Genomic DNA, 12,681 nt, shown 5'->3' with positions numbered 1-12,681 from the left:
TAATGAGTTGGATACTAATATAAAGTTACGCCAAATACACTCTTTTGGGAGTTTACAAGGGAAATGAATGAAATTGAATAGAATGATTATAAAGGAATGGAAATGAATGAAATGGAATATAATGTATTTAACCTAGGAAAAGGAATGGAAATGAAAAGAATGAAATGTAATTAAGTAACTTTCTTTGGATGTTTTAAAATAAATGAATGGAAATGAATGCAAATGAATGGAATATAAACTTGTTTGGGAGTAGTATAGAGAGAAAAGAATAGAATCATTTTATGACAATATTACTATTAGATTCATATTTTAAAATAAATGGCTGAATGTATAGGGGTATTTTAGGAGTTTAAGTAAAAAATTTATTAAATTTAATTTTATTCCCTCCAATTCTTCCTGATTTCGGGGGGAAAGAAAATTTGAGGTTTAAAGGGAATAGAGAAGAATGAGTGTTCCCTCCTACCCAAACCATTCCCTCCCACTTAAACTCCCAAAAAAGGGAATGAACTTTTCATTCCCTTTATAAAAACTCTCAAACAAGGGAAGTGAATAATATTCTAAAATTATTCTCTTCATTCCTTTCCATTCCCTCCCCCTTCTCCCAAAACAAGGGCTTAGTTGTTGAAAATTCTTGCAGAATGAAAATGTAATATCCAAGCCATATGGAAAGCATAATATATCAAAGTGTATTGAAAATTTTTTGGACATATTGGACCAAATTTAGATGTAGGTATAAAATAGATTGTTGAATTAATTAATGAATTTGCAATATATATATATATTTTTTTGATACAATGAATTTGCAAAGTAAATTGTAGGGACTAGGGCCCAAAATAATGTATTGGGCCATTGGGCTTTGGGCCTTGTCTGAGGACACTAACAAGTCTAAGGAGGAGCAAACAACTATTAAATGATTCCCAGTAAAAGTCTCATAAGTGGGAGATGAAGGGAAGGACATCCGAGGAGGAATTCCTCCTAGGACACGACGAATGTAGTCCAAGTATTTACTCTAGTAATAGAAATGTGCCCCATGAACATGTGAGAGGGAAGGAAACTCAAAATATCTAAGGAAAAGCTGCTACCTCCACATTAAATGCACTGCAACTACTTTTCTGGCTGCATTAATGTGGAGAGGACCTCTGAACAATGCTGCCTTGACTACCATAACTCATAAAAGACTGAAAGGGGTGTTTGATAGGATGGGCACTCAAGTGGGGATCCAGATGATCAACAAGTGTAGGGTCAAGATGATTAGAAAGAAGCTATATAATGTGGAAGAACCCCTATGAGAAGGGGATCGGAAAAACAAAGACAAAACACCGTAGCAATCTAAACTATTTTAGTATCCAACTGTGATCAATATACAAGAATTGTGGTTTCCTTGGACTGAAAGTCCATGGACATCAATATCTCTTATTTGTGCTTGATTGTCTTTTAATCCAATACTAGCCGTTGTCTAATTCATTAGGACCTAGTTCTTTGACTCATTCTCTATAAATTCATTATATTGGGCTTATTGGACCAATACTCCATACAATTTGGGCTTGGGCCCCAAATTTTAGCTCTACAATTGGCACCGTCTGTGGGGAGGAACTTGGGTGTTAGTGAGTGCAACAGTTAGACATGAAAGGATCAGGTCTACACCAAGAAAACCCATGCCAAGCAGGTCCCCAACGGACAGAACCCGTAGGATCCCAGCGATAGGGTAATTTTCTTGGCCCTGTACATGAATAAAATCAGGAGAATGAAAGGAATCGAGATGGGAGTGTGCATACTACCCAGACGAGCAAAAGCCACTCCCAAGTGGGCAGTTGCGTATCCCAGAGACGAAACAACAACCAAGCCATGCAGCAGGAAATAGACAACTTGAAAAAGAAACTGCGCCATGCACAGCGGAGGCAGTCTCCTTCTAGCTTTGGCATATCCTCTAATGATGAAGAGGATGGTAATTACAGGCAGAGATCAAGAACTCCTCCAAGTGAGACATTCTCTTATGAAGACGAGCGTCATCATAGACGAAAACACAAGAGCCCATTTAATATGGGCCTAGGTAACGATGCCATGAGTAAGTCTCTGGATCAAATCTCTAAGTCACCCTTCACGCGCAAGATAGAAGGGGCTAGGCTACCTCAGCGGTTCCATCAGCCTACGTTCACCGTTTATAATGGTCGAACGAACCTCATAGAGCATGTGAGCCAGTTTAATCAAAGAATGGCCATCCACTCCTAGAACGAAGCTTTGACGTGCAAGGTTTTCTCGTCCAGCCTAGGACCTGTAGTGATGAGGTGGTTCAACGGCTTGAAGACAAACTCCATAGATTCCAATAAGCAGCTACTCAAGCCTTTGGCTCTCGCTTCATTACGAACAGCAGGGTTCCTCTGCCTCTGAGTTCGTTGTTATCATTATCCATGTGCGAGGGAGAAACTCTAAAAGCATGCTCGGACAGATATTGGGAAATGTATAACGAGATGGACGACAACTTTGATGACGTTGCCATCAGCACTTTTAAAAGCGGTCTCCCAAACGAGCATGGCTTCAGGAAATCCTTGATTGGCAAGCTTGTCACCAAAGTATGTCAACTTATGGACTGGATTGACAAGTATAAGAGAATGGAAAAGGACCAGCTGCAAGGGAAAGGAAAGGAGAAGGTCATCCCTCAAAAGAGGAGTGATTTCAGGTCGGACCGATACAACAATAACCATCTAAGGAGAGATTTCACTTAGAATCAACCAACACGCAGATGATTAAAGCCGTATTCAGAGAATCGATAAACCAGGTTTTGGAAAAAGTCAAGAATGAGCCATTTTTCAAGTGGCCGAATAAAATGGCTGGAGACTCTATGAAGTGCAATCAAAGTCTGTATTGTCAGTACCACCGGGACCACAGACATACTACAGAAGATTGCAGGAACCTTTGGAACCACCTAGATCAGCTAGTCCAAGAAGGGAAACTGAGGCACCTTTTGCATCCTTCCAGTGGTCATCAAGGCTAGGCAAACTAGGAGCCCCGGAGAGATACATCCTTAAGATCTCCCATTGGCACGATAAATGTCATCCTTGCTGCTCTAGGAAGGACCTGCTCTTATCCTTCCAAAGTAATGTTTGTGGCTCGACTCTCCACCGAGGATAACAATCGGGAGTCCAAAAAGGCCAAGAGGGGAGCTTTACCTGTGCTGGGATTCTCGAACGAAGATAAGATCGGAACCATCCAACCCAACGACGATATTCTAGTAGTTACACTCAGGATTGGGGGATTTGATGTGAAGAGAGTACTGGTAGATCAAGGCAGTGCTGTGGAAGTAATGTACCTCGACCTGTACAGGGGGCTGAATTTAAAACCCGAAGACTTGATGGCGTACGATTCCCCTTTGGTAAGTTTCGAGGGGAAGACTGTTACTCCAAGGGGCCAGATCAGATTGCCCATACAGACCAGTTCGGACGTGGTGGAGGTGGATTTCATCGTAGTCGATGCCTATTCACCCTACACAGCTATTGTGGCTAGACCTTGGCTTCATGCCCTAGGGGCTATCTCTTCTACGCTACACTAGAAGGTGAAATACCCGTCGAAGGGCCAAGTTAAAGAGATTGTGGGGAATCAGACCATGGCCAGACAGTGCATGGTGGCTGCCATCTCACGCCGACCTAGTGTTAAGCCTTCGACCTCTACTGGAAAGAGCTTATAGCAATCAGCCACCCCGGTATTGCCCGGTAGCGAGTTAGCTGAGGAGGTAAAATGCGAAAATCTAGAAAAGGTAGTCGTTGGTGCTGATCCGGAAAAGTTCTTTCAAGTTGGCTCGGAACTACCCCCCCAAGAGAAAGAGAACTGATTGGGTCTCTTAGAGAAAACGTGGACGTGTTCGCGTGGGACGCCTACGAGGCCCCAAGGGTTGATCCGAGCTTTATCTGCCACCACCTAAATGTTAACCCATCTGTTACTCCCAAGAAGCAACCACCCCAGCGCCCGTCGAAAGAGCATGCCAACGCTGTTAGGGATGAAGTGATTAAGCTCAAAAAATCAGGGGCTATCAAGGAAGTTTTCTATCTCGAGTGGTTGGCCAATACTGTAGTGGTAAAGAAGAAGAGTGGGAAGTGGCAAGTTTGCGTGGACTTCACAGACTTGAACAAGGCGTGTCCAAAAGACCCGTTCCCAATGCCTCGGATAGACCAGTTAGTGGATGCAATTGTAGGTCATCTTCGGATGAGCTTCTTGGATGCCTTTCAAGGCTATCATCAAATACCACTAGCCTTGGATGATCAAGAAAAAACAGCATTCGTGACTCCTATTGGAAATTACCACTACAAAGTGATGCCCTTTGATTTGAAGAATGCGGGATTTACCTACCAAAGGATGATGACTAGAATGTTTGAGCCACAGCTGGGCAAGAGTATTGAAGTCTACATAGACGACATGGTGGTAAAAAGTAAAGTGGTGTCCGAGCATGTGGGAGACCTCGGAGTCGTTTTTGACATCTTAAGGAAACACAAACTACGTCTCAATGCCTCTAAATGCTCATTTGGTGTTGGGTCCGGCAAATTTTTGGGCTATATGGTGACTCATAAGGGAATTGAGGTGAGCCCAGATCAGATTAAAGCAATTCACAATCTGCAACCTCCTCGAAACCCCAAAGAAGTCTAGAAACTCACTAGAATGATCGTAGCCTTGAATCGGTTCATTTCCAGATCTGCGGATAGCTGTAGACCTTTTTACCTCCTGATGAACAAATGGAAAGGATTTGAGTGGTCCGAGGACTGCACTTTGGCCTTCCAGCAACTTAAGGAATACCTATCACGGCCACCCATCATGTCCAGCCCTGAGGCCAACAAGGTTTTGTTCGCTTACATTGCGGTGGCCCCTCATGCTATAAGCTTGGTGTTGATACGAATTGATGGTGGCATACAACGACCAATCTATTATGTGAGTAAATCATTGCATGAGGCCGAGGTGCGCTATTTACCATTGGAGAAGGCAATTTTGGCATTAATGCATGTCACGCGAAAACTCCCTCATTACTTCCAAGCGCACACAGTCGTTGTTCTAACTCCGCTTCCACTTAAGTCTGTACTCTGAAGCGCCGATTACACAGGAAGAATTGCCATGTGGAGCACAGTTCTAGGGGCTTTCGATATCAAATACATGCCCCAGACCTCTGTCAAGGGCCAGGTCCTCGCTGATTTAATAGCCGAATTTGCCGAACCCCCAATAGAAATAGTAGCAAAGGAGCAAAACATGGATGGAAAATCGATTGACACATCTCCATGCAAGGACCCTCACGCTGGAAAGTGTACGTTGATGGCGTAGCGAACCAAAGGGGGTCCGGGGTGGGGCTAGTTCTAATATCCCCTAAGAAGATTACCATAGAAAAATCATTGAGATTAAGGTTCTCGGCCACAAACAATGAAGCCGAATATGAGGCTTTATTGCAAGGAATGGCCATGGTACAGAAAATGGGGGGAAAGGCAGTGGAATTGTTCTCGGACTCGAGATTGGTGGTGGGACAAGTGAAGGGCGAGCTATAAGCTAGAGATGTAAGAATGCAGGAGTACTTGAGTCAGGTCAGGCGCTTGCAATCAGATTTTGAATTCTTCGACTTGTCACACGTCTTTAGGAGTGGAAACATGCACGCAGATTCATTGGCCACTCTTGCCACCTCCTCGACGTAGGGTTCACCTCGAGTCATCCTTGTTGAGGACTTGTACAGGGAAGATGTAGTCAAGAAGGACATGGTTCGAATCCATCAGGTCAAAGTGGGTCCGAGCTGGATAGATCCTATAGTGAGCTTTCTTAAAGATGATATACTACCTGAAGAGAAATCAAAAGCTGATAAAATATGAAGAAAAGCTCCTCGGTTCTAGCTGTTCGAGGACCACAAGTTGTACAAGCGCTCCTATTCTGGGCCGTATTTGCTATGTATACATCCCGAAGCATCAGAGGTACTACTCAAGTAGTTGTATGAGGGAATTTGCGGGAGTCACACATGAGGAAGATCTCTGTCCCACAAAGCCATCACTCAAGGATATTGGTGGTCGGGTATGCAGAAGGAAGCCCAAGAATACGTCAAGAAGTGTGATTAATGCCAGAGGTTTGCTCCAAACATCCACCAACCGAGAGGGGTCCTTAATCCTCTCTCCAATCCTTAGCCGTTTGCTCAGTGGTGCTTGGATATTGTAGGCCATTTCCCTAAAGCAGTAGGAAATAAGAGATACCTATTGGTCGGCACAAACTATTTCACCAAATGGGTCGAAGTCGAGCCTTTGGCCAATATCAGGGATGTGGATGCTAAGAAATTTATCTAGAAGAACATCATTACTCAATTTGGGGTCCTTAATACCCTCATCTCGGATAACGGCCTTCAATTTGATAACAAGGCCTTCAGGAGATATTGTTGTGACCTGGGAATTACAAACATGTATTTCACTTCGGCCTACCCCCAAGGAAATGGACAGGCCGAGGTTGTTAATAAGGTCATAGTCAATGGGCTGAAAAAGAGATTGGATGATGCGAAGGGAAGATGGGTGGAAGAACTACCACATGTCCTGTGGACATATCGGATTACACCATGCCAGTCAACAGGAGAGACTCCATTTTCCTTGACTTATGGAGCCGAGGCTATTATCCCCCTAAAGACTAGCTTCCCAATGCTAAAAATGAGTACCTTCACTCCGAGCAACAACGACAAACTACTAGGAAAGAGTTTGGATTTAATTAAAGAAAAAAGAGAAAGGACAATGATCCAACTAGCCTATTACCACCAAAAACTCAAGCAAGGGTATGATGCCAATGTGAAGCTACGGCCACTAGCACTAGGAGACTTGGTGCTGAGAAACGTTTTAAGCAGTGCCAAGAACCCGTCCTGGGGAAAGCTGGGGCCCAACTGGGAAGGTCCATATCGCATCAGTTCAGTAGCAGGAATAGGTGCATATTATTTAGAGGACTTAGATGAGAAAGCTGTACCCCGCCCATGGAATGTAAATAACCTAAGAAGATATTATTATTAATAAAAGCTGTTTTGTTTGCACTCTGATTTATTGTAATTGCGTGTCATGCGGTTCACTACTATCCAAGTATTAGACAGAACCAAGGTCTTGCATAGCTCCTTGGACCACAAACATTGGGGAAACTAATAACTTTTGGCAACTATTCAAGTATTAGACATAACCAAGGTCTTGGATGGCTCCTCATACCACAAACCTTGGGAAAACTAATAACTTATGACAACTATTCAAGTATTAGATAGAACCAAGGTCTTATATGGCTCCTCGGATCACAAACCTTGGGGAAACTAATAACTTATGGCAACTATTCAAGTATTAGACAGAACCAAGGTCTTGCATGGCTCCTCGGACCACAAACCTTGGAGAAACTAATAACTTGTGGCAACTATTCAAGTATTAGACAGAACCAAGGTCTTGCATGACTCCTCGAACCACAAACCTTGGGGAAACTAATAACTGATGGCAACTATTCAAGCATTAAACAGAGCCTAAGTCCTGTATGGCTCCTCGGACCATAGGCTTAGAGGAAAGTAACCACTTTTGATGACTTCTCAAATAACAAACTAATCTTAAAATGCATATATGTAAAGGTTTAAACAGGACTTGAAGCTAAAACAGACCCAAGGCAAATTTAAGCTTGTATTTATGCGCAATATACAGACTGTCTTCCCCTTTTTGCTCTTTTCCACATGATATAAACCTATGCATATTAGTCTTCATTACCTAAGGTTCAATTCAAAACTTTACTCTTGACACGTAGTTAGATTAGCAAACAAAATATTATTGTAAACTCTAATTGAAGGCACAGTTACATCAACTCAGAGCTATGCAATAAAATTCAAATCACATCAGGCAAAAGAACAAAAGATGAAAGGAAAAGCATTCTCATTAAGTAATAAAGATAGTACATTACGCATGGACATTATGTCTTTAAATATATATATATATATATATATATACTTCTACTATAAATGATATTACAAAGGAAACCCTAGGGGCTAATTTTCAGCAGGAGGGTCTTCATTTTGGCTTGGCTGAGAGGAAGGAACATCCTTGGCTTGGGGGTCAGCTCCCTGGTTCTCGGCCTATGCTGCCTTCTCCATGGTGGCATCCTTTGACTTGGTAGAGAGTTTCTTCCCTTTGCCCTTCTTTCACTCGGCTCCCTAGCCTTGGTCGCCAGCATGGCTAGATCCCTTCGTAGTTTCAGTTAAAGGGATAGCATCTGGGATAGCCATAGGTTGCTTGGAAGATTCTGGGGCATTAGCAGGGACTTCCCGAATCTCCGGGGGATAGAAGATGCTTCCAGGCAACCTCCAAATAGAGTCTGCAGGGACACCTGCAACGCTGAGAGCCTTGTCCCATGTCATGCCGCAGTAGTCCCTGCATACCTCTGATAGCTCCTCGGTAAGCCTTACTTGTGTTTCCTCCATGCCAAGTTGGTATGCAACTCTCTTCTCGGCCTCGGCTGCTTCCTTGGCCAGCTAGGCTTCCTCCTTGGCCTTCTACAACGCAGCTTTGAGATCTAAGACTGTTTGTCTCTCAGTGGCTGGATTGATCTCAATCACGTGCAGCTTCTAGCGTTAATCCTCAGCTTGCTTCTCTACGTTTTTCAAGCCGGCCTCAGCACTCAAACGAGCTGATTGTGCCTCTTTTAGCTTCTTAGTTAGCTCATATTGCTCCTGCTTGATAGCCGCTAGTGTTTTCTCAGTCTCCACGCGAGAGAGGGCTTTAACATCGGCCTACTTGTGAGCGTCACGGTACCACTCATCGGCCACAAAAATTGCTGAGTAATCTGCCCAAAGGTCACAAAACAGCATGGGTTAAAACAAAACACGATTCAGCATTTATGTTTGTAAAGGAATAAGTTGCCTTACCATCACAAGGTCCCTCTTCAAGGACAAGAAGAGGTCATTTTGCGAGAAACGCCTGTAAGCGTCCATGTCCTTGGGAAGGAGTATGGGCTGCTCCAGGGCTTCAGCTATGTATCCTGCTCAGCCCCTTTGATATTCTCGGACAGAGGCGTTCTAGGGAATTGGTGCCCTATCCACCTCGAGCCGAGGGCTCCAAGTACGCTGTGCCATGCGTACTTCAGCTCTGTCCTGCTCCTCACGGCTGTCTATGGACTGGGACCTCTTGTCCTGAGGCTCTTGGACCACCTTTTGATGCTTTGTCCCCTGCCGAGGACCCACCTCGCCTTCCTCAAGCGACTTGGCTAGACTTTTCTTCTTCAGGTCGGGGTTAGGCTTTAGGCCGAGGTCAGCGGGAACTTGTGGAGGAGCAGAAGGAAGGTTGGAAGGAGCTTGGGACTTAGGGGGTGCCTTCGAGGTTGACCCCTTGCCCCTGGCAGCTATGAGCTCCCTTAAGCTCTTATTGCCTTTGTTCAAGGCCATGTTGTCTTCCTCTTCGTCGGAGGAGTTATCTGAGTAGGCAATCACAAGAACAGGGGTGCGAATGCTGGAATTCCTGTCTGACTCACCCTCGGCATCCGAGAGGTCAATTAAAGGAGCCTTTGGGTTGCTTTCTTCGAAATGGAATTTGTTTATCTCCTCCTCTAATGAAAGGCGAGATGAGGCAATCCCTTCTTCAGGAAATGCTGTCGTTTTGGGAAGGTTTTGTGGAGGTGGTTGTGTAGCTGGTGGAAGGTTTTGTGGAATTGGCAAGGCAACCAAAGGAAGATCCCTTTGAGCCAAAAACCCTGGCTTAAAGACGTCGGTTCGAGCTAACCTTAAACTCCCAGCTCTTATCGCTTGGCCTATGTCCTGGAAGGTGTGAGACTGAGGCTTGTAATCCAAGATCAAGTGAGCGGCTTGCAGTTGTCCATCCTCACTCACAAAAATTTCCGACCTTAGAAGGTAATTAAGAGCCTGGACGTTGGTATGGCTGAGCCGTGGAGCAACGTGAGCTTTATCTGCAAAACATCTGAGAAGGAAATCATGGTCAGATCGCCAAAAGAATATTTTCTACCAAAAGAAGATGAAGTGTCAAGTAAAAAGAATAAAGCTAAAAGGCTAAGTCCCCTTCCAAAGGGGCTGATCCTAAAGGTACCATACCTGGATCTCCTGCTCAAGTTGGACAATGAAGACCATCGCTCCATTCCCCTGAGGCAAACAGGTAGTTATCCTTCATACCCTTATTGGACTTGGGGAGACAGGATATTAGCCTGACAACCTCGGACCAGGATTTGAGATAGTAACCCGCACTGGCAAGCTTGTGGCACTCGTACATGTGAACCACATCATGCCACGTGAGCCCTAAACCCATCTGCTCATTAAGGGCATCTACGCAGCCCAAGACCCTAAATAGGTTGGGGGCGCACTAGTAGGGGGTTAATCTATGGTTAATTAAGTAGTCTCTGATTATCCTACCCATGGGAAGCATCATTCCTCCCTCTATGAAAGCAATCATAGGAATGACGACTTGACCCACATCTCTATCAGTCAGTACTCGATCCGGGCGGCAATATTCTAAAACTACTCCCTATGGAATATGGTACCTAGCCCTAAAGCCCTCCATACCGGCCGGTGTGTCTGCTAAATGCTTGAATTTACCCATCTAAATAAACTGAGAGGCTAAGGAGAAAGGCCGAGAGGAAAAAGGGTAATGTAAAGAAATGAAAACTTACGGATACTCGTATGACAATCTCTGAAACTTTCAGAGATTTTTTTTCAAAAGAAAACTTCTTATAGGAAATGACTACGGAAGCTCAAGAGTTTGGTGCGTTTTATGAAGACTAGGCGCTGGAGTTCTCTGAAGTTCTTGAAGATTCGTAAAAAAGAGAGGACAAGGGGATTCCTTCAGGGGTTTATATAGAAGGAGAAGATGGAAGGGAGTACTCTCGCTCAAAATACTAGGAAAAATGTCAGCCATTAGATCTAGGAGAAATGTCAGCCATTAGATCAGCGTTTCGTCGTTGGATGTGGGGGACACAAAGCCGCCTAGAGTAATTAATAGCGCCTCGTAGACTACGAAGCGTCAAAAGCAATCATGAGGCATATAAAACTGCACTTCCGCACGTGTGAGTCAAAAATCAGTTGATCTTATCTCTTAAAAATCAAAACCCCACTTTTTCTCCTCGAAGGGGAGGGAAAAATCAGAATTTTAAGAGGCTATTGTAGGGACTAGGGCCCAAAATAATGTACTGGGCTGTTGGGCCTTGTCCAAGGACACTAACAAGTCCGAGGAGGAGCAAACAACTATCAAATGATTCCCAGTAAAAGTCTCATAAGCGGGAGATGAAGGGAAGGACATCCGAGGAGGAATTCCTTCTCGGCCACGACGAATGTAGTCCAAGTATGCACTCTAGCAATAGAAATGTGCCCTATGAGCATGTGAGAGGGAAGGAAACTCAAAATATCTAAGGAAAAACTGCTACCATAGCATTAAATGCATTGCAGCTGCTTTTCTGGCCGCATTAATGTGGGGAGGACCTCTGAACAGTGCTGCCTTGGCTATCATAACTCGTAAAAGGCTGAAAAGGGTGTCTAATGAGATAGACACTCAAGTGGGGATTCGGATGATCAACAAGTGTAGGGTCAAGATGATTAGAAAGAAGCTATATAATGTGGAAGAACCCCTATGAGAAAGGGATCAGAAAAACAAAGAGAAAACACTGTAGTAATCTAAACTATTTTAGTATCCAACTGTGATCAATATACAAGAATTGTGGTCTCCTTGGACTGAAAGTCCATGGACATCAATATCTCTTATTTGTGCTTGATTGTCTTTTAATCCAATATTAGCCATTGTCCAATTCATTAGGACCTAGTTCTTTGATCCATTCTCTATAAATTCATTGTATTGGGCTCATTGAACCAAGACTTCATACAATTTGGGCTTGGGCCCCAAATTTTAGCCCTACATAAATGATGAAAAAGATTAATTCAAAATTTTTTTCAACAAAATGTAGGTATAAAATAAATTGTTGAATTAATTAATGAATTTGCAATATAAATGATGAAAAAGATTAATTTAAAATTTTTTTTCAACAATTTATTTTTTTCAACAAATAATTTCATTGAAAGATAATTTCATTGAAGCAAAATCCAGATTCACTCAAGCAAAACAATAATGGAATCTGAAAGTTTGCTTGTCCCTCGCTCAAGCGAGATCGTTATAACTTTTTTTTTTTGGGATACATAATAGAAATCTATTCTAACCTAATATAAGTATATATGTATATAAAACTCTCTTCTGGAGACTTGAATTCTGACTCTTGCCTCCCCCCTCACCCCATAACAGGGACCAACCCAGGATTTCAAGCTGGGGGGCTGGAGATAAGCAAAAAAAAAAAAATAATAATAATAATAATAATTTCAAATATGCATCCGTATTAATAAACTATCAACTAAGACAAATACCCAAAAATCATTGTTTTTTAATATATTAAGATACAATTATCTACCAACAAAAACAAAAGACATGAAACACTATTGTTTCTTAATATAATCATCTATGAAAAGGTAACTCGACGCTCTTTCAAATCTTCAAAATCATCTACGATTGAATCCAAACTAAATGTTGAAGCTATATCCTTTTCAATGTATAACATCAAAGAGTTTGTCAAAAAATCATTTTCCATTTTGTTTCGAAGGTTAGTTTTGACAACTTTCATAATTGAAAATGCTTGCTCTGTAGTAGTAGTAGAAACTTGAAGAGTAAGCATAAGTCTCACCATTCTATAAACAAGTTT

General features: G+C 42.9%; 1 protein-coding gene across 1 annotated transcript; it reads left to right on the top strand.

The window, feature by feature from the left end:
- The first annotated feature begins 3,097 nt into the window (after window positions 1-3,097).
- On the top strand, window positions 3,098-3,547 carry LOC126697283 (uncharacterized). The gene has a single exon (XM_050394207.1). The coding sequence runs from the start codon at window positions 3,098-3,100 to the stop codon at window positions 3,545-3,547; it is 450 nt and encodes a 149-aa protein (XP_050250164.1).
- Window positions 3,548-12,681: the final 9,134 nt, after the last annotated feature.

This window comes from Quercus robur, chromosome 2 (assembly GCF_932294415.1).
Source record: "Quercus robur chromosome 2, dhQueRobu3.1, whole genome shotgun sequence".
NCBI lineage: Eukaryota > Viridiplantae > Streptophyta > Magnoliopsida > Fagales > Fagaceae > Quercus > Quercus robur.
Note: the sequence above shows the minus strand (reverse complement) of the source record. Positions and strands in the feature narration are given on the sequence as shown.

Excerpts from the sequence above, each read along its gene's own strand:
- LOC126697283 (XM_050394207.1), top strand. The coding sequence starts at position 3,098 with ATGTTTGTGGCTCGACTCTCCACCGAGGATAACAATCGGGAGTCCAAA.